This window comes from Dermacentor variabilis, chromosome 3 (genome assembly GCF_050947875.1).
Source record: "Dermacentor variabilis isolate Ectoservices chromosome 3, ASM5094787v1, whole genome shotgun sequence".
Taxonomy (NCBI): Eukaryota; Metazoa; Arthropoda; class Arachnida; order Ixodida; family Ixodidae; genus Dermacentor; species Dermacentor variabilis.
The window spans coordinates 21,034,337-21,060,907 of NC_134570.1; the positions used below are offsets into that span (position 1 = coordinate 21,034,337).

General features: G+C 41.8%; 1 protein-coding gene across 1 annotated transcript; it reads left to right on the forward strand.

Moving 5' to 3' along the window:
* On the forward strand, positions 1–26,571 carry LOC142575250 (P2X purinoceptor 4-like). Its single transcript, XM_075684442.1, has 11 exons — positions 1–375; positions 1,040–1,223; positions 8,518–8,589; positions 9,701–9,785; positions 10,789–10,891; positions 17,594–17,683; positions 20,861–21,002; positions 21,655–21,785; positions 22,052–22,199; positions 22,682–22,783; positions 24,381–26,571. The coding sequence occupies exons 1-11, from the start codon at positions 245–247 to the stop codon at positions 24,405–24,407; spliced, it is 1,215 nt and encodes a 404-aa protein (XP_075540557.1). The 5' UTR covers positions 1–244; the 3' UTR covers positions 24,408–26,571.

A 26,571-nucleotide genomic window follows, 5' to 3' on the forward strand; every position in this document is an offset into this window, starting at 1 on the left:
AGAGGAGGTGAGGGGTGGAAGTGGTGGAGGCGTGAAGTTTGCAACGAAGCTTTCGTGGAGGCGTGGACTGCCGTGCGTGCGCTTTCGAAACCGTAGGCAACTTATCCTCTCTTGTGCACCGTCGGTCGGTGCCGTCGTATCACTAGGTGTAGTATTGCTGCAAATCGGCTCAACGATCAGCGCACCGATCGCGTCGGGCTGCTCCTACTGCAGTTGTCTGTCAGAGTGTCCTAACGCAAGAGGGATGAACTGTGTTAAGGCCACAGTAAATTATTTCTTTGAATATGACACTTTGAAAGTCGTCCACATCGGAAACAAAAAGATCGGCGCACTCAACAGGCTCATTCAGCTCTTCATCTTGGGCTACATAATTGGGTAAGCATTACAATTCATTATTTCTTCCTTAAGGAAAAAAGGGACAAGAAACCGCTTTTGAAAGCATACGGGCTCTACCAGGCTATATATATATATATATATATATATGCGTGACTTGCCGCACGTCGAATTTGTGATCTCCGTTTCCGAGTTCGCACAAACGCGCAACATATATATACAGGAGGCTATATATTTGTCATGTATCGGATGTGAATTTCAAAAGCCCAGGGCTTCAACAATTTAATTTCCTTTAACACAACCTTTAAGCTGACGTCGAGCGACCGTCTTACGCCCCGCGCAAGTCCGCGGTCATTGCACACAGTACGTCGAACCTGCAGATAATGCGCCGTATTGTTTTCCTAGTCGGCATTCATTTTTATCTTTGGGGCGTCTGCCAGTATTACACCTCACGCAGGGAACTGCAGCGACAACCTAGCTGCTTTCTGATGAACCATTGATTGCCTCTAATGTGGTCACTCGGTCACGTATACCAATTAAGGGGATGCCTTTTCTCACTAGTATAAGTATCTACGTTGGTCACTTTTATCACAGAAGAGTAATCAGTGTCACATTTATAAATGGATGTATGCTGTGCTGTAGAGCGTGCAGTAATATTAATTTATTTGACCATGAAAACTAGCCCCACATGTGACATACAATGCAGGTACGTCATCGTCTATCAAAAAGGATACCAGCAGTTCAGCACTTTCACATCAGCTACGACAACAAAAGTCAAGGGTGTTCTGTCCACAGAAAACATCTCTGATGATTCCTTTTACCCATTCCTTGAGAACAAGTCTGTCTACAAACGCGTCTGGGATATAGCAGACGTTGTTGTCCCACCAGAGGTAAGATGCAGCCATGCTTTTTGATATGATGAGCTTCCATGTCAGAAAGCCCTCCCGCAAGAGGACTGTAATTGTGTCTTTAGAGTATTGAAGCACAATGAAACAGCACAAATGTGCTATCCTGCACAGTGGGATGGATGGGACATATACTGGCCCTGTTGCTTTCTAAAAGGTATAATCCAGCAAGGGCAGATCCAGGGTAGCCTTTAGGAGAAGGGGCCCTTGCCAAACTGAAGTTAGGGGGGGGGGGGGGGTGCAGTTTCAGGAAAGGAGAGGAGACACCTAAAAAAAGTTTTAGTGCACGTTCAATAATATTAAGGCAAAGTTACGTGTCAGCTGAAACAGCACCTCCATTGTACCTCTCACACCAGAACAAGAATTGGCCTTCCTGATGCAGTATTTGGCCACTACCTCCTTTGTGACTCTTGTGATTAACCCGTGGCCCTCACATTCTCATTGGCTGCGGAGCACCTGACCAAATCATCGGTCGGGCTTGTGACACTGCAGAGGGTGCTAAGAATGTCTAGACAGGCCATCTCTGGAAACTGAACCTCGTAGCATTTAACATGTGAACCCTCCTGATTTTGGCTAGTTTAACAGGTCTCTTTGAGGAATTATCACGCGTTACCCAGGGTATTATTGACCTTAGTGAGTGTATAACTGGTGAGACTTATACAGTGCTAACTAACGGCCACATCCTCTGCTACAGAGGTCTTCCAGATAAGAGAGAATACAGGGCAGGATAACTAATTTATACGGACATTGCGGGCAACACTGATGAATTATATAGCATTAATGAGAGATTAATAATCATAATAAACCTAAATAGGAAATATAGATCAAAGGTAGTATAAGCCTAAGCTCCTACCTCCAGTCGTGATGATAAAGAAATAGAATGGTATTTATGAAGATGTTGAAATAGCAATGACAAAGGTGCAAACTCAGTATACTGTAGTCATAGGTGTCTTCAGTGCAAAAGTGGGAGAAAACGGGATGGGAAACCAGCAATTGGCAACTACAGTGTCGATTCTAGTAGAGGAGAGATGTTGGTATAATTTGTGGAAAAGAATAGGCTCCGAATAATGAATACCCTGATCAGGAAGAACAGCAACAGGAAATGGACCTGGAAAAGCCTTAATGGACAAACAAGACACGAAATACATTTCATACTCTCTGCCGATCCCAACTTAATGCATAATGTCGAAGTGCTAAATAGGGTAAAGGGCATTGATCATAGGTTATTGAGGTGTAGGATTTCTTCCAATTTGAAAAGATAATGTGTAAAATTAAGAAGAAACTGGCCAAGCTAGACTAAGTAAAAGTAAAGGCAGACAAATTAAGGCTGGTGCTCACAAACAAAAATGCAGCAATAGAACAGAAAGATTAATGTGACATAAAGGTAATGAATGAAGCCATAAGTATAGGCCAATTTCAGAAGTAGCAATTGGCATGAGAGGTAAAGCACCAAGGCAACCATAAGGTGAGCTCTCTCAACTAACAATTAGGACCTAATAAAGAAACAACGAAGTGTGAAAGTGTCTCAAGAGATCAGATAGAATTTTCTGAAATGTCAAAGTGGATGAACAAGAAAATCGTAAGCGATATTCAAAAGTATAAAGTCATCAAGGTTGAGGAAGCAGTAAAATATGGCAACAGCATGAAATCAGTGGGAAGAAAACTTGGCATAAAAAAAGGCAAGATGTATGCACTGAAAAATAAACAGTATAATCAGCAATTTTGATGATATATTAAGAGCAGCAGAAGAATTCTATACTGACTCTGTACAGTACCCAGAGCAGCCAGGCAACCTTCATTAAAAGTATTGATGAACAGGACATAGGGCTTCTGCAACTAGCGATGAAGTTAGAAGGACCTTGCAAGACATGTCCCGGGGAAAAGCTGCAGGAGAAGATGGAATAACAGTCGATTTAATGAAAGATGGAAAAGATATTATGCTTGAAAAGCTTTTAGTGCTTTATACGCAATGCCTCACGACTTCAAGTGTACCAGAGAGCTGGAAGTATGCCAACATTATACTAATCCATAATAAAGGGGACATTAAAAAATCTAAGTATTACAGGCCCGTTAGCTTGTTTTCAGTATTCTGTAAAATATTCACCTAGATAATTTTCAACAGAATCAAGGCAACACTTGACTTCAATCATTGCCTCCTCTATTTTTGCAGTGCCAGCACAATTGCTTGCTCCCCAATGGGAGCCGTTGGTGCAGTGAGTTTCCGCAACGTGATGCTAGCTAGATGTTATGACTGCTTGTGTCATGAGGTGTATCCGAGCACCTGCCACTGCTGTTCCGGTCGAGAAGCAGTAGACCTCTTATATCACCTGTCTGTTGGGTTTTTTTTATTCGTACCTCTTCCAGCTCTCTCTTCATCTGCGGCGCGTCACTTTTTGCATTTCACTCGCTGGATCGACAGGTTAGGCGCTAGCATCAGGGCATCCTATGGCTGGTTTTTTCGCTGTTTGCAGTGGTGATTCAGCTGACTACTGTCTTTCGCTGGACGTATAAAGTGCTGTATGTTGTCACATTCATGTTGCATGGCATGGTTGTCGATGAAGTCATTTTGCATGTGTAAATGGCATGGTCCAAGACAACTGTCAAGCTGTCTTTGGTGCAGCAGTAAAATGGCACCGGTTCTCGCTCATGTTTGTTTTCTTCTGAAATCTGGGCGTTCTTGGACTTTTTAATTTGAATTACAGCAAAACCTACTTCAAAACAATTTATTGCCATATTAACTACCTCTAACCTCATTTCATATTCCTGTTATATAGTTTCACTGCCTTTCCCAGGAGCTTGCAATGTTGCAGTTAAGAGTCCACATGATTTGAGCATTTCGCCATGGCATATCGAAGCAATGCCACTGTCGCCACGCAGCACTTGTGTGACACATTTTAAATCCACTGCCTGCAGCAGCAGCATCATTGTGACACGTCCCCGTTGGTAGCACACGTAATGCTACAGTGCTATGAATGGGGACGCCTTCCCAGAAAAGACCACGTCTCTGCAATATACAGCATGACAACCAACATGATGATCATGAGGGATACAGAGCATGGCTCCATAGATCAATGCACAACTTAACAAAATGATTACTTCCTCCAACTTCCATCGTAAGGCGTCACCCAGATGGTACTCTCTCCCATGACTGTAAAACAGGTGTGAATGCTAGCCGATGAGAAAGAGTAGGAAAGGACAATAGGAAAGGGTGGTGAATCTTATGATTGGCCATATCTGGCTGGTAAAATAATAATAATAATAATAATAATAATAATAATAATAATAATAATAATAATAATAATAATAATAATAATAATAACAAAATGAGGAGGCATTGTTTCAATCAACCAAGAGAACAGGCTGGCTTCAGGAAGAGATGTTCTGCAGTGGATAATATCCATGTCATCAGTGAGGTAACTGAGAAATCTGCAGAGTACAATAAAGCTCTTCATATGGCTTTCATAGATTATGAAAAGGAGTTTCATTCGGTAGAGATACCAATGGTCATGGAGGCATTGGTAATCAAGGAGTACTGGAGGCATATATGAATATCTTGGGAAATATCTACAAAGATTCCACAGCTGCCTTGTTTCTCCATGAGAAAATTACCTATCAAGAAATGGGTCAGGCAAGGAGACACAATCTCTCCAATGCAAAATCTTATCGCTGCTATTGTAAATTTTCAGCAGTGGCATAATCGTGAACATTATGCTGCTGCTGAAAATTTACACCATCAGCGAAGTAGAATAGACTTGGTGAGTGTAGTAATAGCTCTGTGTTTGTCAGGTTGAGCTCTGCGCCACCAGATGGCTGCACCCTACAGGCCACTCATGTTTGTGCTCCTGCTCACATGCTATTCCGACCAATCTGTCAGCATTTAGCGGAATACCGGAATGCTAAAACTCTAATGAAAACATTTTCTACCCTAAGCTGAAATTCAGGAACTCTTTAGCAGGTATAAACTCAGCAATGACTGACATAAAATGAGTAAAGTATTCATAAGGTAAAGCACAATTATACAAGAAAATTGAAAGCCCTTGTTGCCCATTTATAACTTTCTGAATTATATGAATTGTAGACAGTAGCAACCTGCGGTTGCCACAACGAGTGAATTGCTCATCCACTTGATTCACGTAAATAGCAATGCCCAGGTGAATGGAACGCAAAGCAAGGCTTAGCAATCGCTCTTATCACATCACTGACCGAATACAAGTTTTCAGCTGACGAAGAGTAGAAAAGCTCCTCTCTACTGTCGCAACGCTGATCAGCAGAGTCGTAAGTGCTCGTAGCAGTAAGTGGATTGCCGGAAACAAGTGCAAGGCGGAACCTGTAATGGCCTCGAGGGCTGTCGACGGAAGGCATGCATCATGTTTCTCTCCTTGCCCCCCCCCCCCCCCCCCCCTGGATCTGCCTGTGTATTTCAGCAGCTAATCTATGAATATTAGCATAAAAACCTTCATTCTTTTGAATTAATGTGTTTCTTTATTTGATTTGGTGGAGGAAGTTTTATAAAAAGGAAGACTGTCATCTGTCCTTTGTAGCTTCATGTTACTCTTGGGAGGATGACAATCTACTTTCCTATAATGAAGTATATTTGTTTGGAAGCTGCTATAAAACAGCCTAGAGTTATGAACATGCAAAGAGTATATAAATTGATGAATGAAGGTGGGCTAATTAATTGTGGACTGCCAGACACATTTAGAAGCACTACAGCAATAGACGGGCTTAGATTAAACAAATGGGAAAATCATGAATGAACATGCACATGTTGACTGTATAACATAGTAAATGATGTGTGTTGCCATGAAAGAGTAGACAATGCTTTTGTTCAGCCTCATGCATGGTGCACAGAGAAAAAGAATGTTTATGCTGAGCTCTTGGATACAAATTCTTGCACGGAACAGAGACACATCAAAATTGAGTTTCCGTTTGGACTCTAGCATGTTTAGATATGACTTCTGTAGTCAAAAGAACACCTAATTATCTAGCAGTATTTGATGCATTCATATTCGCGAAGTTATGTACCCCATCTGCGTATTAGCTGTGACGAAATATCTTAACACAAGCTGCACATGGCAGCTCCACCTTAGGGTAGGGACATGAACAGTATGATTCCTTCAGCCACTGGTGTTCGACGTAATATATCAGGGATTGAAGTTTTTCTCACGACCCGCTGTGGTTGCTCAGTGGCTATGGTGTTGAGCTGCTGAGCACGAGGTCGCGGGATCGAATACCAGCCACAGCGGCCGCATTCTGATGTGGGCGAAATGTGAAAACACCCGTGTACTTAGATTTAGGTGCACGTTAAAGGGCCCCTCACCAGGCCCCATGGCAAATTTTGGTTATACGCTGGAAGTTGTTACGTGTCCTCTAGGAAGCATTCTGCTGCAAATTTCTTTCATATTGGCTCATTAATAGCCGAGATAGAAATATTTCAGTGGCTCGAACCCATTATTTCAGCAGGCGAGCTCCACCGCCAAGCAAGACGCCTTCTCCACTCGCGCCATCTAGCCTACGCAAGCGAACTTCCTTCCCTGCATTCTCCCATACCGGACCTCAAGGATCGCATGACGCATACGTCACAGGCCCCACCTTTATTTATTTATTTTTTTTTGCTCCTTGATTTTCTTTTCTTTTTTTCGCTACGCATTTTTGCCGACGGCATCGTGCACGAGCGTTTGTCTCGTTCGCGCAGTGCACAATTTTGCATGCTGTGCACAATGAAACATGACTAGTGGTATAATTCAGTGCTACACAAATACTGAGGCAGAACAAGCGGACTGCAGAGCGTGATCACATGCTGGAACACGGTAGAAAATGGCATAGTTTCGGTACCTGCGCGTGTGACTGCACGACCGTGGGAAAAAGCAGACGAAGCGGAAGTACATCTCTCTTGCTTCAGTGCGAAGTAAAACACGCATACATTCCATTTGTGTGTTTTATTATTTCTCTAAACTTCAGTTCGTCAATTCAAGCAACAGATCACGCAGATAACAGATGTCTTGAATAATTCTCGAAGTCACATGTCATCACGAGCGACGTCACACTGTGGACACGATTACGTAGATGCAGGAGCCCGACTGCGTAACCATCCCTCTCCGGGCGGGTTCGCCGCGAGTGAAGAGGGAAACGGCGTTCGGATTGAAATTTCAGGCCCCTCCGCAGCACGTAGCAATGTAATACTTTGCAGGCACGATTTTTATCGCACATTGTGTGCACTGCACTTGTCAGCTCAAAATGGCCAGACCTAGTGAGGGGCTCCTTAAAAAACCCCAGGTGGTCGAAATTTCCGGAGTCCTCCACTCTCGTGTGCCTCGTAATCAGAAAGTGGCTTTGGCACGTAAAACCTCATAATTGAAGAAGTTTTTCTCACGACAAAATTCTACTTAAGTTTATAAAATTAATTTTAAATGACTTCCAAGCTATGAAGTTTTCTTTTTTTTAGTTAGGGACATGGCTTATCCACTCCAACAAAAACATTTGGTGAAGCTGAGCTTCTCACAGAAGCTTTGGGAATGTAGGAATCATGAAAAAGTGCAATTGTAGTCATTCAGCAAGCATAACTTCTATGAAGAACACCTTGCAACTTCCTCCACTTTCTGCCTATTGCAAGTGCTCTTGCCTTGCCCCGTCTCACATGTTATACTTCCAGAATACCTATCTGCGTAGAAATCTTATTTCTCCCCCAACACACATTTCATCTTGCATTGATATCGGCATAAGGTTGGAATACTGTAGTGCCACACTAGAGACTGTCATGAGTCTTTCATTCCTAGGACTTCTCAAGAATGGAACCTCCTTCCCGGCATGGTTATTGGGATTGAAGACAATGCAAAATTTCATGTCTATAGCTGACATCATCGCTCCTGTCTTGACTTGACCTTAATCGTTATCTCTTGCTGCCTTATTTTGTTATTTCTGTGTTTGTATTTTGCCCACTCCCCTCTTTAATACCTCTAATCCTGAGGGTACAATAAAAATGTTTTAAAATTCATTGCAGCTTGAGCGTGAGGTAAGGAATGGATCTCTGCAAACAATTATGTTTCCACCCTACACTGTGCAACCTAAAACTCATAGCTGCAGACCTTGGCATAAATAGATCAGTTGCATTGTCCATGTAGCTACAATGTTTCAAAAAGATTATTGCAATGTTGCACATTTTAAAACCGCAAATTTTTCTTGTCATTAAGGCTATATTTTTGTGTCAACGAGCTTCCTATAAATGTTAATGAAACAAGCAAGAATGCAATCAATTTATGCTTGAACTGTCTGTTTGCAGGAGAGCAACCAGTTTTTTGTGACTACGAACTTGATTATAACACCTAGCCAAGAAATCAAGACGTGTCCAGAGGTGAGCATGTGCTTTAATGGTTTATGTTGCTATTAATGATGATCAAAAAGTATCCTAGTCTGCACACAGAGTCTTGGCCATCTGAGAGAGAGAGAACAACTTTATTTAATGTAAACCTTAGTCCAGGTTCATTAGCGAATTTCATGCAGATAACTAAGGCTAGAAAAAGTCGGTTGCTATCATCTCAGATGGCTGAGAAAAGTGATTTGACGTGATAGCAACTGACTGTTTCTGGCCTCGGTCATCTGCATGAAATGATGTATGTCTTCCTGATAATTTGCTTAATGTGGCCCAGTGCTGAGGGAGTTGTAAGAGTAGTAGCGACATGTGTCTTGATCATGTGCAGCCATTCAGTTCTTATTGCGATAGCAACTATATGGACACCTCCTGGCAAATTTCCACTGTTGGCGTTGCCGTGATGTTCTGTATTAAGCCCATGTGCGATAAGGTCGAGGCCATATGCCATAGGTGTGAGGGTGAGCCGAGGAGGATGGTGGCTTGGTGCGGCAACGACTTGTTGTGTGCGCAAGGGAGCAAACTGGGGAGAAGGAGTGCCGACTTTTCACGCGCACAAGGGTGGAGCAGGGAGATGCGTGTACGCTAGGAAGGAGGAAGTGGGGGGTGGGGGGTAGCGCACATGTCCGCTTCTACTACTACAGCCGCTGCACATGGAGCAGCTGAGAGCAGCCGCGCGCATCCTATCTCGCAGGTAATCTGTAGTGGGTTCGAAGACTAGCTGACCGGACATAGCTGGTGGCTTTGTGTGTGCTCTGTTCTCGCATAGTTCACACTGAAGCGAGAGACAGCACGAAGGGGAATTTGCTCGCTGCTGCTACCGCTCTTCATCACACAAGCGTTCTGACAGCAAGTGTCCACAGTCATAGAGTGAGATGTGTTCATGTTTGTCTGTGCATGCATGACCATGCTTGTTAATTTAGTTAGTAAGTGAATATCTACAGCAATTTATTGAGCTGATAACATACTAACCTTACTGCGCATAGCTGTCTAATAATTTGCTATTGCAATCACTGCTTTGCCTCTAAAGTAGAACTGCAACCTTTTTTTTTTTAGTCTTCAAATGTAGTATCATTTTGTGTGGTGACCATTCTAGGACCCAGAAGTTAAAGACGCCCACTGCAAGTCTGAGAATGATACCACATCCTGTACACCAGGAAAGCCGCTCTTAATTGGAAATGGTAAGTCTTGTGCTGTCGCCCTCACGTGGCTGTTTCATTGTTCTTATTGGCACGAGGGGCTTTCCATTAGCAACTGCCAAATATTGCAATAGTAAATTGCCTGCATTCCTGTCCATGAATCACATGATATAAGACAGCAGAGAACGGAGAAAGAGAACCATGACACAATGACTACCATCTGATACTCTTATTTTGTGACTTGCATTATATGTACGTTAAAGACAATACATCGCTCCATGCAGTCAGCAATAATTTATTTTTATTGATTACAATGTCCTAATTTGAAATTCGAGTACAAAGGAAAGCGCAAAATAACAATTAAAAACCAACTACCCCTAGCTGCTTTGTAGTGGAAGCTGGACATTGCATTCACTCATAATTATTATATTGAATAACTAATAGCATACCAATCACATACATAAGAAAAAGCAGGACAGAGAGTTTTTTTTTTTTCTTTGTTCTCCATGTTATCTGGCTTCATTTGCAGGCTATGGCAGACCAGCTCACCCAACAGTACATTTTGGCAAAAAACATGGAGACCCGCCATGGTTGCTTAGTGGCTATGGCATTGGGCTGCTAAGCACAATGTCACGAGTTCAAACCCCGGCCCCGGTGGCTGCATTTCGATGGGGGCGAAATGAGAAAACACCTATGTACTTAGGTTTATGTGCACGTTTAAGAACCCGTGGTGGTCCAGATTTTTCCTGAGTCTCTGACTATGTCATGCCTCATAATCAGATCGTGGTTTTGGCACTAAAACCCCATAATTAAAAAAGAAAAGAAGCATGAATTGGGAGTAATGGTGTGTGTTTGTCCAATAGCTAGTCTTACCATTATTTTAGTGCCATAGTAATAGGAATAAAAATTGTGAGCTAAAACGGTTATAATCTAGTTTGCAGCATGTGAGCAACATAATGCAGTTTTGTCAGTTGTTGGTGTATGAGGAGGCCAATTTTCAGTGTTTTGTTTTTCTGACATATTACTTGGGCTTTGCATGATGCAGGTGTCATGACAGGACGTTGTGTAAGGGCAGCCAAGCCAAATGATACACTGCATGTGTGCGAAATTTCGGGCTGGTGTCCTGTAGAGCAAGACTTTGGACCCTTGTGAGCATTCTTTTATTTCTGCTTTCTTCAGGCGTAAAAAAGTTACAGCTTGCAAGATTCGACTATGTATGCATTTTTGCAAGCAGCATTCATATTGTACACGACTCGCCTCTGAGCCTTCTTTTTGCTGTACCAAATTAACGAACCTCATCTTTTTATTCAGGAGGTCTATTACACAGTCGAACATCAATATAACAAATTATTGTATGTAACGAATAAGTGGATATAATGAAGTAAGTTGAAAATGTCTCTCACCGATATCATCCTTTAACAAATATGTGATTATAACAAACGTTAAAAGTATTTCATATCAAATGTGACTCTGTTGTAACAGGCGAGGCTCGGCTATAATACTAGGCACACTCTAATTTCTGGCCACAGCTGCCGCATTTAGATGGGGGCGAAATGGGAGAACGCCCGTTACCTAGATTTAGGTACACATCAAAGAACCCAGGTGGTTCAATTTATTCCGCAGTCCTCCACCACAACGTGCCTCATGATCATGTTGTGATTTTTGTACGCAAAACCCCATAATTTATTTTTTTAAACTCTAATTTCCTTGAACTTAATGCCTACAGAGGGTGCCTTTACAAAAAGACTGATAGTAACGTAATCCACATGTGTAATGTCATGCCAAAAATGAAGTGACAGGGCCCTTTACCATCTCAGATTAGAGAGCTTTAGAATAGGGGCCACAAACATTTGGGGCCCCAAAGAAATAGCATCAAAGCCTCTGTGCATGCATGAGATGCGAACTGCATTTGGGTTTCCCGTCAGGCAAGCTATTGCACTGTTTTGGCGGGAGCCCCAAAAGCTTTGCATCAACAAACATGGCGGCACCCATCGAAGTGACGGCTCTAACCTAGCACCAAACTGGGTTCGATTCATGGTAACACGTGAAGTTCTGTGAAGTGACTGTGGTTATCGCTTTCTCTCAACCAGCATGTGTTATGAAGATTGATTCATTAGATGCCACTGATTCCAAATTCAATTGTCGATTTCATGGCTCGTAGGCCTAACATGGCTTAGCTTGTCTGGTGGAGGCACGTAAAGTTGATTACTCAAAACTAAGGGCAACAAATTGCTCGCTGCTAATAAAATAACCTCTAAATTGTAATTTATTGTGGAAACTTGAATGTAATAATTACTCTTCGTATTACAAAATTGTATATATTACTTAATTATTTATGATAGCTTTTCTTTGATGCCGTAGTGGCACTGCAAGCACAATACGCTATCCAGAAATGCGAAGCCCTATTCTAAAACTCTTCACTCCTGCATGCCCCAACGCTAACACCCACAAAGCTCTTTGGGGTTCCAAACTTTTGGGGCCCCTGTGGCAGGCACGTACCCGGGGGGGGGGCCCGGGGGGGCCCGGGCCCCCCCTGAAATCAAGTATCATACACCCACGCCACCACTCCTCACACATTCCTAAAGCGCCGCCAGATCAATGTTGAGACTTGGCAGCTATTAATCGGTCAGCATTATGCTACGTTTTTCACTCCTTTTAGATGGCGGTAGTTATCGGCATCTCTTGTAATGTGAAGGATAGTTTTCTCATAGATTCCGCACCCGTGCGATTAACTCGAGATGCGTTCAGTTGTCACCATCTATTCAACCGTCACGCGCATAGCTACAGCTTTTGTTAGTTCAACCTTTATTGTTTAGGGTTAGCCTGGGACCAGGAAAGGGATGTGGCTGTTACTGAGCTGGTCTGTACTCTCGTGGAACGAGTTGCGGCCGGAGAAAACGTCAGTTGCGTTTAACTTTTCAGTTTGCTTCATTATTTCCTTCAGTTACGGCTCGCCGCGAGTCTGGCAGATGCCCGCAACCATATACACGTGATATGGGTTAGATAAGGTGGGAAATAAAATAATGTGAAACTGCGTCCATCATGAAACCCTGCAATAACCTTTAAAATCACAAGCAAGATGACTGTCGCCCGTTACCTCGTCTGTTTTTCTCTAATTGTATAACACTTTTCGTGCAAAATTGGCAACTGGAAACAAAAATCGCAAGGAGTTGAGAAATTAAGCGATCTACTAAGGGAGAGAACCAAGGCAACAACCAAACTGCAAGGAAAAGCGAATAATAAAAGAAAGTTAACCGTTGTTTATGAGAATATTTATGGATCAACATCTTTTTATTTAAAGGGACACTAAAGGTTACCAGAAACTCAAGTTAAAGTGGTAGAGCAATGTTCTAGAACGTCTAAGGCGTCAATATAATCGCGAACAGAGCTTTAGTAACCGAGAAATTGAGGTAAATGCATGACACGATTTGAGACCCCACAGCGAAATTCCGGTACTAGCCCGATGACGAAAGGACTCCTCATAATTTGTGTTACTAATACTCAACTACTCGTATTAAAAATATCATTTCATTCGATTATAAGACGGAAAAAAATGCTACTTGTCTACGTCTATTCGATTCTAAGAAAAAATAACATTTTGACGTTACCCTGCAGTAATATGGGTGTTCGAAAGGTTTCGTTTTCGCTCGACTCTGCGCGCTCGACTCTGCGCCGCGCACGCTTTGGAGTTTCAGTAGTTTCGTTATCGCGTCGTGCTGTGAGGGTTCTGCTGGCTCGCGAAACTTTCATTTGGAACAAGCAGCGAGAATGCCACGTCCATGTGATGTCGTGGGAAGCCCTCGTTGCTTTCCCGCTCCGGAGAGCCGGTGTCGAGGCCGCCGTCGTAGTACGCAACGACGCCGGCAGTGCGAGCCCTCAGCAGCAGGTCGCGCTCGTCGGTGCTCAAATCGCTGAAGTTGAGCCCACCATCGCGAGCCAATCTGTCGGTGTCAGGGTCCATTGCGACGAGCGTCGAAGTTAGCGTCATAGAATGAAGTACCAGCTTATGGGCGTCTTGCGCTGGAGTTTAAGGTATAGTAGCGGCGCCTGGTGGCGGTGCGGGAAACGACATCTGGGTCGTGCCAGCTTGGGTCGTATTGAGCCCTGGCTGTGGCGAAGCACGTTTCTAGGCCGAGTTTTGCGTAGATTCGCACATTTTTATGCCCTGTTGCGAGTGCAAAAAGGCTCGTCGCTTCTCATAGACCACGCCGACCACGCTGCGAGCTCGCCGCAGACTCTCCGTGTGCCGTGGGACGTAATGTGGGATGTAATTCGCTTATCCTTCCGCTAGCCACCATACTCCCGCTTTCGCTCTGCTGTCGGCTCTGTCTTCGCTCTGTTTCTGGCCGCGCGTTCGCGTTTTGCGCAGAAAAGCCGTAGCGCCGTCTGCGGACGCCGTTCTACTCACCGATGGCGCAACGTCACTATGAGACCATGATGTCAGTACTCCTCGATCGGAGGGCGGGCGATTTGAACTGCGCTAGAGGTACGCGGACGCTTCAGAACGCATTTTCTCTTAAAATAAGTCTCTCCTTGGCACGAAACAAGCGTTTCGAGGTTTCTGTGATGGTATTTCAACAGTCCACGTTGACTTAATAGTAACCTTTAGTGTCCCTTTAAGAAGGAAGTAGAGAAAACGCTGCCGGAAGTGGAGAACAATTACTTGCTTTGAATGACGCTTCTACAGTTATCGGTTGAACCGCCTCATGTAGCCACTTCTCTGCTGTGCTTATGTGGGTGTTTTTCTAACCTTTCGCCGTGAGCGCAGTACATCTAGAATCGCAGAGTCCCGCGCTCTACGCGGTTGTGTGGGTCTGGCGGCCGCACAGCGTTACGCAATTTGCGGAACTGCCAAAACTGATCAACAAGGCGAAAATAACTGATATTCGAAACTATAACATGAGAAAGACTGAAGAAGCCGTAAAAAATGAACGCACCCTGAAATCAGTAAAAAAGAAACCTGGCTTGGGACAAACCATGATGTATACACTAAAAGATAATATCATCAGCAGTCTCGAAGATATAGTAAAAGCAGCGGAAAAATTCTAAGCTGACCTGTATACAGTACTCAGAGGAGTCACGATACCTCACTTAGAAACAGTAATGAACAGGATACAGAAACTCTCCTATAACTAGTGATGAGGTCAGAAGGGCCCTGCAAGAAATGAAACGATGAAGAGCGGGAGGAGAAAGTGGAATAATAGTAGATTTAATCAAAGATGGAGGCGACATAATGCTTGGAAAACTGGCGGCTCTTTATACGAAGTGTCTATCGACTGCAAGGGTCCCAGAAAACTGGAAGAATGCAGACATTATACTAATCCAAAAAAAGGAGACGTTAAAGAATTGAAAAATTATAGGACCATTAGCTTGCTCCCAGTATTATATAAAATATTTACCAAAATAATCTCCAATAGAATAAGGGCAACACTAGATTTGGTCAACCAAGGGAACAGGCTGGCTTCAGGAAGAGATACTTTACAATGGATCACATACGTGTCATCACTCAGGTTATCGCGAAATCCGCAGAGTACAATAAGCCTCTCTACGTGGCTTATATAGATTACGAAAAGGCATTTGATTCAGTAGAGATACCAGCAGTCATAGAGGCACTACGTAATCAAGGAGTACAGAACGCTCACGTAAAAAGCTTGGAAAATATTGCTACATGCGTGTGGTATTTGTTTGTTTGAACGAGGCACGTGGGCGCCATCACTCCAGAAAAGAGGAGGAAGAACGAACTGGGCTCGCGCTGTGAATCTAACCGGTCAGCACTGCAACCGTTGTTGTAAATATAAAATGACTCATATCTGGTTAACCTCCCTGCCTTTCCTCTTCATTCTCTCTCTCCATAATCTGTAAATGGTTTCTCGTCTTACTGACTTTTCCTTCGCGTAAGAATATCTACAGAGGTTCTACAGCTACCTTAATTCTACGCAAGAAAAGCAGGGACTATAGAGAAAGGGGTCATACAGGGAGACACAATTTCTCCAAAGCTGTTCACTGCATGCTTAGAAGAATTCAAGCTATTAAACTGGGAAGGCTTAGGAGTAAAGATCGACGGCAAATATCTCAGCAACCTTCAGTTTGCCGATGACATTGTTCTATTCAACAACAGTGCAGACGAGTTACAACAAATGATTGGAGACCTTAACTGAGAGAGTGTAAGAGTGGGGTTGAATATTAATACGCAGAAGGTGAAGATAATGATAAATAGTCGGGCAAAGGAACATCAGGATCGTCAATCGGCCACTAGAGACTGTGAAGGAGTTCGTTTACCTAGGTCAATTAATCACAGGGAACCCTGATCATGAGAAGGAAATTCACAGAATAAAAATAGGTTGGATCGCATACGGCAGACATTGCCAGCTCCTGACTGGAAGCTTACCATTATTATTGAAAAGTAAGGTGTGCCCTCAGTGCATTTTGCCATTGCTGGCATACGGGGCAGAGAGTTGAGATCAGAAGAGTACGCATTTGGGCTGGTTGGTTCATGATTACGAGCAATAGAAACAGTGCTAAACGACAGGACAAGTAAAGGGACACAGACAACTTGAGATCAAGTTAAGAACCGCGCAAAGAGCGATCGAACGAAGATTGCTAGGCATAACGTTAAGAGAGAGAAAGAGAGTGGTTTGGATCAGAGAGCGAACGGGTATAGACGATATTCTAATTGACATCAAGAGGAAAAAATGTAGCTGGGCAGGTCATGTATATGCCGGTTAGATAACCGTTGGACCATTAGGGTCACAGAATGGGTACCAAGAGAAGGGAAACGCAGTAGAAGACGGCAGAAAACTATAGATGCATGGTGCCATGAAATTATGAAATTCGCGGATGCTAGTTGGAAACGGTTGGCGGCAGGACAAGGGTAATTGGAGATCGCAGGGAAAGGCCTTCGTCCTGCAGTGGACATAAAACAGGCTGATGATGATGATGATGATGATGATGATGATGATGATGATGATGATGATGATGATGATGATGATGGAGGTGGTGCCCTCCCTCCCCCCCCCCGAAAAAAAATCCTGGGTACGTGCCTACCCTATGGTAAAGTTCTCTGCTCTTGCACAAAAACTTTAGTTCAGTATGGCTTACAGCAACCCTTTGAAGCAATATGTTCAAGAACAGCCCATAATAAAAAAAAACTTTTTGGCTTGTATATACAATAATATTTTTTTTCTATTCACTTGTATTAGTTTCTAGATATCTTGTTACAGTTTGAGTAATCTTTATACTTATGACATTTACTTTATTTAAACAAAATTTACAAATTTAGGGAGATTATTTTTCAGTTGCAGCTTCTCTAGCCACATATTGTATTTATTCAAATCTAAGCCGGCCTCAATTCTAAGGTGATCCCCAAAATTCGGAATTTCAGAAAGTAAGAAAAAATAAAATGTCACAGTTTCGCCTGAAAGGTGAAGCACCGATTGCGATAGCAAATTAATGGATAGCTGTACGAAGTAAGGATAGTAGTTTTAGCGGCCGTGCAAACTTGTAAACATTCACTTACTAACTAAATTAACAATGATAGAATGTGTAAGCATGACAAAGTAAGGACGTGGGAAGGAACAGACAGATAGAGACAGCGCTGTCTTTGTGTGTCTGCTTATTTCTACATCCTTGTTCAGTCGCACTTAGGCTTTCTATCATGGATCCAAACCAACTAGCCTGCCAATGCGTTTTAACTAAATTGACATGCACGGTGTCACGTGTGCACAGGTAAACATGAACACTTCTCGCTCGATGAGTGCGGAAACTCGCTGTGAAAATGCTGGAATGAGTGAAAGTCTGGTAAAAATGCACACCTGCCATTATTATGATTTGTGTTTATTATGTCTTTGCAGGAGGGATGGCACAGCACTGCTGTCTGGTGTTCGAAACTTTACGGTGCTCATCAAGAACTACATCGAATTTTCTCTTTTTCACGTTAGAAGGCAAGCACCCAGTATCTGCCGCTAACTTCTCGTAGTGTTACCATCACTCCTCTTCGTGTCTTGTATGGCTCATAAGAATGGTTATGGTATTCATTAGCTAAGCTTCCAGTGTTCGGCTTTACAAACTTTACATATTGTGTATGCACACAATATGCACATTTGATTTCTGCTGCATCTAGTGCATCCTAAAGCACTGCAAAATGTAACTGCTTATGTATCTTATTTTCAAGCAAACATTTTGGTGTGTCATTTAGCTCTTTCCTTACCGCTAGAAATGTGCTAATTTTCGGTGCTTTTATGTTTTAGCACTTCCGTTTAAGGCATAGTAGTTGCAACATATACCGTCGTACATAAAATTATAGCCTGATCAATGTTGTTTTGAATGGATGTGTATTGGTAACCATTGCTGAGAGTTTTTGAGAATTTTCATGTGAAACTTCATACAAGCGCCTCAAGCAACACAAATGAAAGTAATAACTTGCTGATTGTAATATAAGTACTGAAAGCAAAAAAAAACTTAATTGTATACAAAATATATGCACCTGGCTCCTCGTTCCTAACTTTTGTAAGTCATACAACATTTCGAGACTGAGTCCGTTAAAAGAATGCGTTTAACATTGAAATCATTTGTGCAGCACCTCTTCGTAATAGTCTCTCTTGCAGTCTATACACAGCTTCCAACGCTTCTTGAGGTCTTGGAAACAGTTGGAAAACGCTTCTTTTGGCAGGGCTGTCAGCTCCTTTGTCGCGGCATCTTGAATGGCCTCCATGCTCCCCATTCAGCGACCTTTTAGGGCTCTGTTCACACAAGGAAACAGGAAAAAATCGCATGGGGAGAGGTCAGGCGAGTATGGCAGATGGGGAAGTACAGTAATGCTGTGCTTGGCAAGAAATTTTGTCCCGCTGAGAGCAGTGTGTGGCCTTGCGTTATCGTGGAGAAGGCTTCATTGTCCAGATACCCATAAGTCAGGGCAACGGTGTCGCAGTGCATCACGCATGTGTTGGAGCATGCGGATATAAAACTCCTGATTCACCATCTGCCCATGAACTTGTGGTGTATGACACCTCTGGCATCGAAAAAAAACTATCAGCACCGTCTTTGTTTTGGTCTTCTGTCGCTGCATCTTTCTTGACGCCGGAGAGCTTGTGGACCACCATTCGGCACTCTGCCTCTTTGTTTGAGGATCGTATTGAAAACACCATGTTTCGTCTTCAGCAATGATGCTGTCAACAAATGCAGCATCCTTCTCTGCCTCGGAGAGCAAATCAGCGCTCACTGATGGCCACGTGTCCTCCTGGCTCTGAGTGAGGGAGTGCAGCACAAGTCTGGCATTCAGCTTTCGTTTCCCCAAGTTCTCATGCAAAATTTGGTGGCATGTTGTCTTACTAATGTCGAGAGCATCCGACAGCACGTGGACTGTAATGGTGCGGTCTTGCTGTACGATCTCCTCGATTCGAGCCACGTTGTTTTCATTCCGTGAGGTTGCAGGGCGCCCCTACCTTGTGTTGTCTACCACTGACGTTCCCCCCAAAACGAACCTCTTGTGCCACTCAAAAACTCGCACCTGTGATACTGTCTCATTGCCATAAGCGTCACGAAGGAGCTTACACGTCTGTGTGGCTGTCTTGCCAAGCTTCATACAGAATTTTATGTTTACATGCTGTTGGACGTGGACGTCCATCTCTCCACATTCACTCACAGGAGAATGCGCAGACTAGTGACAACATATTTGTCTACATGTAGTGCCATTTAGCAGCTGCCACAGCAATCAACATAAATAGCTCATGTTAGCCCGAAAAGATGATGCTACACATATGCACCAACATTTGTTTTGGGGAATCATTTCTAGAGAAGAAAATAAATCAGTCTCGAAACTTTACAGACAAAGGTTGTATTAGGCAAAAAAGTTTATTATGAATATTTCTTGGCATCAATCCTAGCCATAGTGATTCCACACTATGGAGGAAAGCAGTAGCTTTGCAAATGTCAAAACGAGTAAGAGTCCATTGCACAGGCAGCATTTGCTACTCCTTGCAGCAGGCACCTGTTTAGTTCTTTATTGCATTATTTAGGCTTGTGGAGCAATGATTGTCAGGTCAGAGTCGGGGAACGTGCAGAAGCCTCCTTATAATTGATTACTGTATTCAATCAAATTTTCTGTATAAGCAATGTGGTCTAGTGTCCCTTTGACTGGCACTGGAGCCTCCTTGTGCTATGTTCAGTTCCTGTACAGTGCTGTACAGTAACGTGGAGTGTAGCACAATATTGTACAATAATTTATAAATTTGCTTGTACAGGCGGTGTTCAGAATGTAAGAGATAAGAATGCTAGTCAAGCTTTGGTCGCAGATCGGTCTGAAATGGACTGTGTGCTCTTGTGTGTGTAGAGACTCCACATGATGGGAACAATTGCTTGTAATAATTTCTATATACCCTGTCGAAATGCTGCTGGATAAAAGCAGTCCACAAGGGGAGCAATAAGATTGCACTTGATATTGATCAACCACAATTATCAATACATCACGCACCTATCAGCATCTAGCTTTGTTTGAGACATCATTAAAACAGACTAGATGTCAGATTGGAAAATTAGACAGCCTAACAGAAGCTTCTGTGTCTTCACTGCTGCCGTCATTTAAAATTTTGTTGTCGAGTCGACCAAGGCACATATCTCGCGTCATTTTATTTTGGAAGTGCTAGAAGCACTGGTGGCCAGCTACGACAATTCTTTCGGTCGAAGTTTTATTTTTCTATACTCCTCAGTCTGCCAAAAATGGTCAAACCTGACAAATAGTTCAATTTCAGTCATTTGAGATTATGCATGACATTGCTAGTAAAAGAATTCAAACAGAAAGTTTTAACAGGACATAAAAAACTTTCTATCAAATTGATCGATTATTATAGGTGTGGTAATGAATGAGTTAAAGTGCGTATTTACAACTCTGCAGAACAGCTATGGCAGAAGTTGATGTGTGGTTATATTCAAATTTGTGAAGAAAATTAATGGGCAATTACATTGCATGTATACATTTACATTTCCACTTGCTCTTTTTATGCTAGCATGTTCTTATAAAGAAAATATTATTTACGTGGGCTGTACAGTACTGTTGTATTATGTGAGAGTCCTGAAATAGGCAGCAGCACACATTCCTGATTTCAGTCACATTCCACTTGCAGGAGCAATGTCCGCGATGTTGAAAATTCAACATATCTCAAATACTGCCGGTATCATCCTGAAAAGGATGCCCACTGCCCGGTGTTTCGCATTGATGACATGTTAGATGCTGCAGGCGAAGATTTTGATGATATTGGTACTAAGGTAACGTGGCTACATTCTTGTACCTTTTGCATGTTCCATATTGACAACAGAAACTTTTGTTTTGTAAAGTTTATTATGACTGCCAACTTCTGTGGTGCTGTACTCACTACATACATATGCTTTGTCTTTTAAATAATTTCGGGGATTCGAAGTTAAGCGTTAAGTGTCATTTAATTGATCACCTTAAAAGATCCCTAAAAAGGTCTTGTCTACAAATTTCTATGATTGTTCTAGTCAGAGTGTGTCCTTGGTTGCATCATGATGGCTTTTCATATTTGATGGATTATGCCAAAGACATGGTACCACTGTGTACCAGTTTTCTTGTACAAATGGAAGAACAGAGAGCTTCTGGTATGGCATCGGCAAAGTTCAATACAGAAAACTGCAGCATGAAGGTATAAAGCTCACGAACGCATGCGTGATGTGTGGCACAAGGCCACCCATGCCAGACTGTTAGTGGTATTCAGAGAAGTGGCAAAATGTTAAAAGCAAATAAGTGACAGAATTTACACAGGGCTTTCTAGCACCTCTTAAGAGGCGCACAGCTTATTGAAGCTAAGCTATGAAACTTTGTTTTCACATGTACCAAGCATTTATTTCAATAGCAAGTCTAATGTAATGTATACTTCCTTGTTTGTCTTTTTGTTTATAGGGTGGTGTAATACAGGTGCTTATATCATGGGATTGCAACCTGGACTTCGATGCCAAGTACTGTGTGCCCAGCTATTCTTTTCTTCGTCTTGATGACCCCAAGGCAGCCCTAGCCAAGGGTTGGAATTTTAGGTGAACTATTGTATTTCATCTGCTGATTCATTTTGTTGCTTCATCTTTCGTGGCACAATTAAACAACTTTCTATGACACGTCATGTCATGTAATGCTGGCACATGTCATAAACCACTATGTCATTATTTCAGTGCATGACATATGTTAACATTACTGCAAAAACTCAAATGTGCCATGCTAATGTAAGAACTACAATTCATTGAAATTAACATGCACTGATCATTAGACAGAGCCAGTCTGTATATGTGTCACTGATTCTTGACAGGTACCCCAAGTACTACAACGAGAAGGAACGCAGCCTTGTGAAGGCATATGGCATCACCTTCGTAATCCTAGTTCAAGGCAGGGCTGGCAAAACCAGCCCCATTCCTATTGCCATCAACATAGGATCTGGCCTTGGATTAATGGTTGTGGTAAGCATACAAGTAGACATCATCTATTTAGTAAAGCAATGAAGAGGGCTAGTTGGTGGACGTTCATGATTATACTGCGCTTAATTCCACTTGCGGTTATATACATATCTCCCTGTATATAAGCGCGTACTTTAACAGTATTAAACAGTTGGTAGTTTGCGCTACGTACGTCCGCGTCCTGTCCTTCTCTTAAATCGTCAGTGTAATACTAAGCGCAGTATAATCATAAATTGATAGTCATCATGTAAAGGCATGACTAAGTGTGGAAAGAAAAGCTTTACGCTGTCAGGTATGACAAACATAGTGCACACACCCTCTGTCCAGCACACTGCGCCCCTTCTCATCTTAATTTTCTAATTAACGGTGATTTGTTATGTTCGGGCTTATTAGATCGGTTTAGTATTAACTAGGTATATTTATTTAGCTGAGAGGGCAGTCTTCAAGTGTCTTTTGATCCTTCTTGCTTTGCTTCTTCTTTACAGGCCACTGTGCTGTGTGATCTTGTTGTACTTAACTGCCTAAAGCGCCGGGATTTGTACAAGTCAAAGAAGTACAAGTTTGTTACAAGTGAGGAGAACTATAACGTAAGTTGAATGGTTTTTGCATCCAATTAAATTGCTGTCAAAACTCGTAATTTGTAAAATGACCACATGATATTAACTTTCTGCAGGTATTTGTAATATAACGTAAGTTGAGTGTTTGCTTCCAAGTCCACTTTCATTAAAACTAATGGGCTCCAGCATGACAGATATCTTCATGTGAATGCCAGTAGAGCACCTCATTTCATTGCTTTCCTGTGATGGTTGATGCAGTGTACGAAAGTCATCCAGTTAATAAAAGGTATCACGTAGGCATGATGGTTACCAAATCAGTGTGATATATTTTTATCTATATCAAAATTACCTATTTACTATACAAATATCTTTATTAATTAGTCTATAAAATTGAGAAGTAATTATTAAAATGCAACTCGTCCTGCTGCTTTTATGCTGATATCCATGAACCACGGCTAAGAGATGACGTGTTGACAAAACCAGTTGGTTAAACAAAATGTGAAGCATTCACCCTTTTAGCCCTTGAGATAGCAAAGATTGGCAAGGACACTCAATAATGTGGCTTGACCTTTTTACTACAAGTTAAAATGTTCAGTATGATAAATATTTAATGTGTGCAACACATAACCCTTGGTATAAGTGTAGAAACACTGCAGATTTAATGGCAACTGTTCAATGCAAGTTGTGTTCTTTCATGAACAGGCCAGCTGGCCTAAGTTAACTTATTATACTCTGGAATTCCCCTTGCAATAGTGTGTAAAAAAATGCAGCATTTCACAGTATAGCTTGTGCAAGCATTCTTTCATGTCGTGAGCTGCTTTTTCTGAGCATACAAGTATATTTGTCGAGCTCAATTTGTTATGTCACACCTAATTCAACACAGCCATCATAGGTACTTAGGTAGCTTTACTTGCCTGTTTGAGATCCTTGGACACGGTATAATGCTTGCAGTGATGGCTAAATAACCTTGCCACCTTAACTGATATTGAAAAATAAAAAGGGCTGTAAGTTGTGTTGACAGAGTAGCCTGCTATAAATGGGTCTCCTGGGCAAATGGCTGGTTTGTTTGCACTTATTATTTTTATGTGAGTGAGATTTCACAATGTGTTTTGCTTGGCATGACAAGGGGACGTAATGTTCTCCTGTTTAATTTATGGTGGAACTAAGGTACATGTCATCTGCTGTGATAGTGTGCCAAAAGAGTAATCTCCTCAGAGGAAGGAACAGTGGCACCACCTGTTCTAGGAAGGTGAAACATCTGCTAAAGACAAAACAATATTCATTATCCTTGAGAGCTGATGCCATGACTCATTCTTTCTGCTAATAAAGCCTACATGTTTCATCTGGCATTGCCACAGATTATGTGCGCTCCTGATATATTATTGTTCAAACAGACAGATACACATATATATATACATGTCAGTACATTATATGAACAAAAACTCACTGTGATATGGTGAAAAATTTAACTGCAAATGAGCCAGCAATTTACCTGAAACAGCTGTTTATATTGGGCTCCCTTGTTGATATTAAAATGTGCACTTACTCTGGAATGCAACTCAAATGTATTTGTGGGTGCTGTTTACCTACGTGGCCTGATTGACTTCCTCTTTTACTCTTTTTGCAGGGATTCACAAACCAGTCATTCTCTTAGCTCATTCAAACACACGTCCAAAGAATGCTTAGGCAAATAGAAGAAATGTGATATTGAAATCAAGTGCCTCTGCTATGTCACTTTTTTGCAGTGGGAACATTGTTAATATGCTGTGGCTTGTTTGTTCATCATTTTAAACAGGCATTACATTATTTTCTGGAATTTTTACTATATATATAATATTTTCATTATACTTCAATAGTGCTCTTAAGCGTGGTATTTTCATATGACAAATATGATGATGAATTTTATTTACTAGATTTCTTTAAACTTAAGTTACGTATAATTCTGTATCCAATTTCATCAACAGTATCAACTTTCGTGCAGTAATATGAAAAATAACCAGCTAAACAACTCTTGGGTTGGTGCTTGTTATGGCCTGTGTATTTTATTAAAGGGACACTAGTGAGGAATATTAAATATTCATAAAATGAGCTTCTGCAATAGCGAATTGGTGACTCCTGCCATGGAAGGAGGCATGAAAAGCCAGAAAAAACACAAATGTGAAAGACTACTAATGATGCCACACTGAAGTTCTCACACCAACTCGCCATGATGTCATGGATTTTGTTGGTTTCAACCTTGGTTTTGTTAATTGTTTATTGGTAAAGAAGGACTACATTGCATTCTAAAGAAAACCAGAAGATTCAACCTAGCGAGATTCGTAAACTTTTCCTACATGACAATGCTACACAATACGAGAACATACATTGAATATTCTAATGTCGCACTGACATATTGGCACCGACGTTACGGTACGAAATTAAAAAGGGCAAAGTATAGCATTAATTTTCTCCAGTACCGACTGTCTTATGTGAAATAAATGAATGTATGGGTTTGAAGGACTAGTTCAGGTTGTTTTGCTATTGCTTTTTAGTTTGCCTTGAAAGAGTGCCAAGATAACAGAGACATTTAAAAACTAGCTGGAACATTGGAGCTGGACTGCTATGGCTCAACACTGTCATTCAAATTGATCTGTCTTTAAAACTTGTCATGCAGTGAAAAATCGTGGCAGCTGTGAGGGCATGCCTGTGCGAGTCTGTACTGCACCATAATAGGCATTGCCATTGCTAAACCTGCATTGGTTTCTTTAGCTTGGCAGCTGCTTTGTTACGTATGTAAAAACAAGATTGAAGCCAATATGGCTGAAGGAATTACGTACTGCAGTTAATATCCAAGGAATGCGGGCATTCAAATACCTTAGTCCTAACTGAATTTAGGCTGATTTGCTAGTAAAACACCTGCCTTCTCTTTCTTATTCCTTCAAGAACGTTCATTGACAGTATAAATATTTTTCATGCATCAATACCAAACAAGGTTCTGAATGGTTGTGCCAGGTATCTTTTTTTAACTGTTTGCCATTTGTGTGAGCGTCCCTACTGTGGCACACCTTAAAATGATAAAAGCATAAAACAGTGAGTGATTGAATGTGTAGTGTGATAAGGAGTGGAAGCAAAGCTTAATGTTGAGATCCATTAGATGGTTTACAGTTTACATTTTTTAGCTGTAGTTACTTGTAGCTGTGTCTTAATGTCCATATGTAGAGAAAAGTATTACATTACCTGTCTCTTTTTAGTGCATTTACACATATCTCAAATTAATTGACATGCCTGCGATTGGTATAACTTCAGCTGACGTTTTTTGCTAGCTTTTTAATTTTATGCATAAGGCTTAGCAACCCAAGTTTACTTGCCGCTTAGTTCTGAGCATTTGTTTAATGAGCTTCCCTTTTTCCTTCTTTTTTTTTTTCTGTGGTTGTGTTTTTGTCCTTACATCCCAATGTTGTCAGCAAAAGACAGTGGCATGCTTGGGAACCGAAAGCTTTTATCTGAGGTCATGACGCAACTCCATGGAGCGTGCTAATGAGCACTCAACTACATGCCAGCTACACGGATCTCAACTGTGATGACAGACCAATGACAAGAGCTGAGAGATTTACCAGTTGTAAAAGTGCAGACTAGATTTTGTTCTTTTTCTACCAAACTCATTCGTATTGTATGTGTGTCCAGCATCAGCTGTTGTTGCACTTTTATATGGTGACTTTTACCATGTTTATGTCATTTTGCCTTCTAGTTGAAATGAACTGTCATGCATGGAAGCTTCTGATTATTTTTATATGTCCTGCTCCAACTCACTTCTTGTAATAAATTTTATGTTGTTTGTA